This window comes from Prosopis cineraria, unplaced genomic scaffold, assembly GCF_029017545.1.
Source record: "Prosopis cineraria cultivar Desert tree isolate PC_DT_omini unplaced genomic scaffold, ASM2901754v1 PC3, whole genome shotgun sequence".
Classification (NCBI taxonomy): Eukaryota; Viridiplantae; Streptophyta; class Magnoliopsida; order Fabales; family Fabaceae; genus Prosopis; species Prosopis cineraria.
In genome coordinates, this window is record NW_026555334.1 from 47,683,677 (window position 1) to 47,685,859 (window position 2,183).

The 2,183-nt window shown below is 45.2% G+C and overlaps 1 protein-coding gene across 1 annotated transcript; it reads left to right on the top strand.

The window, feature by feature from the left end:
- The first annotated feature begins 395 nt into the window (after positions 1 to 395).
- LOC129307472 (protein LIGHT-DEPENDENT SHORT HYPOCOTYLS 1-like) lies at positions 396 to 1,959 on the top strand. Its single transcript, XM_054948452.1, has one exon. It carries the CDS (start codon positions 926 to 928, stop codon positions 1,454 to 1,456), a length of 531 nt encoding a protein of 176 aa, XP_054804427.1. The 5' UTR covers positions 396 to 925; the 3' UTR covers positions 1,457 to 1,959.
- Positions 1,960 to 2,183: the final 224 nt, after the last annotated feature.

Here is a 2,183-nt window from a genome sequence, read left to right on the forward strand (position 1 = left end):
AATAACTCGACGCAACATAACGTGCATGATTCATCATTCTTTTCTAATTCTAAAACCCAAACGACGTCGCTCTAGCATATTTTGAAGAAGAAAAAAAATAGAAAAAGGTTGAATTGGCGAAGGCATGCATGTCTCTGACACTTTGTCATCCCCAAGTGGCAAACAATATTCCTAAGTTTTTTCACAGCTAAAAAACTCCTCTCTCGTTATTTTGAAAAGTGATTTCTAATTTCTACTTCCAATGATTACTGGTGTGTGTTTCCATTCCTGAGAGCATGTAAATCACGCGCTGAAAAGCGGGGCGAGGAAGCCCCATATCAGCATTTGCCTTTGGTCACCATCATGAATGCAGACTGCCAAACTTTGTCCTGTTATAGCATAATGCTTCTCTTCGTTTAAACTATTTTCGTTCCTAGCGCAGTCCGCTCCTCAAGCTGTAAACAAAACCTGCCCTCCCTCTCTAACCAGAAAATGCGCTGTCTCTCTTCCTTCTCTCTCTTTCTTCTTCCCCCTCCTAACTCAGAGTTTCGCCTTCTTCTCTGCAATTGCTCTCTCTCTCAAACTTCACCTTAATTCAATCCCAACATAACCCATCACTTTCCTTCTCTTTCTTCTTCGGTCCCATTTACACTTTTGCCTACTTCTTCGTCTCTAGCTCCCCGATACCTAGAAATTAATTATCAGCAATACTATCTAGCCAGGGGAAATTTAACCATGCACCATTTCTGCTCTCATCTCTCCTGCTCTTCTTAGTATAGCGCCTTTCCTTCTCCAAGCCTTGCAGATTCACGTGTCCTTGTGGATCATTTTCAGCTTTTCGTTTGTTACATAGTTACGAGGGAAACCCTAGCTAGCATCACAAATCTCAGCCTCCGCGAGGTCTGAATCTAATCCCGAAAAGCTCAAGATCTGCTTCGTTTCCCGCATGGATTTGGTTTCGGAAACCACGGAGGCAGTGATCAGCAACCCCAACACTCCATCGTCGGCGTCAACAACTCCAAGCCGTTACGAGAACCAAAAGCGTCGCGACTGGAACACTTTCTGCCAGTACCTCAGAAATCACCGTCCTCCACTGTCCCTGTCCATGTGTAGCGGGGCTCATGTGCTGGAATTCCTTCGCTATCTGGATCAGTTTGGGAAGACCAAGGTTCATTACCCAAGCTGCCCCTTCTTCGGCATCCCCAATCCTCCGGCTCCTTGCCCTTGCCCTCTACGGCAGGCCTGGGGTAGCCTCGACGCCCTCATCGGCCGCCTCCGTGCCGCTTACGAGGAGCACGGTGGTGCTCCGGAGTCCAACCCCTTCGGTGCTCGTGCCGTCCGACTCTACTTGCGCGAAGTTCGTGACTTCCAGGCCAAGGCCAGGGGAGTTAGCTACGAGAAGAAGAGGAAGAGACCTAAGCCGAAGATGCTGCCTTCCCCAAGTAACATTGATTCCACTACGGCTACTCCGTTTTAGTGGAGATCGATGGAGAATCAGGAATAAATATCCTTGATTATATCCACAATATATATATATATGGTCCCCCCCCCCCCCCCAAAACACAAATTTCTTTCTTCGTGATCTTTCCAAGTCGCTGAAGTAACTAGCAAGAGCCCAAGTAATTAGGTACTTTTCGTTTTCCGAAGACGTGTCTTTGTTTTAGATCGTCGAGAATTCAGAGGCCCGTGTCCCTCGAAATTGTCATGAGTTGGCGAAATAGGAATAGAGGTCGAATTACCACAGGAGCTCTCTTCCGAATAATCAATTGTTGTGCAGAAGAGGCGACTACTGTTTGTGCTGAAATATCATGATACATAGTGTATCTGTGAGCCGTGTATACTTAATCTGTACTTTATCTAATATAAATTGCTGTTCTTATTGTAAATGATTATATTTCGCAATGGATGATATTTTACTTGCATCGGTACTCTACCGGTGTATTTGCATATATAGCTGCTGGTTGCTGGATGTGTTTTCGACATATGGCTTCCGTGTTCGAGTGGTGTACCGTAGCTCGGCCCTATTATAATTTCTTTGATCAATTAATTTTTGTCTAAATAAATTGACTCGCGGCTGTTTCACTTCATGATTGTTCACGCAGATGCAGAGAGATCTTCAGCAGGAAACATCTCTTGAGAACGTTATACTGAAGAGGTGCATTTAGATTGGCTTGAAATATACACGATGCTCGCAGGAAAAACTG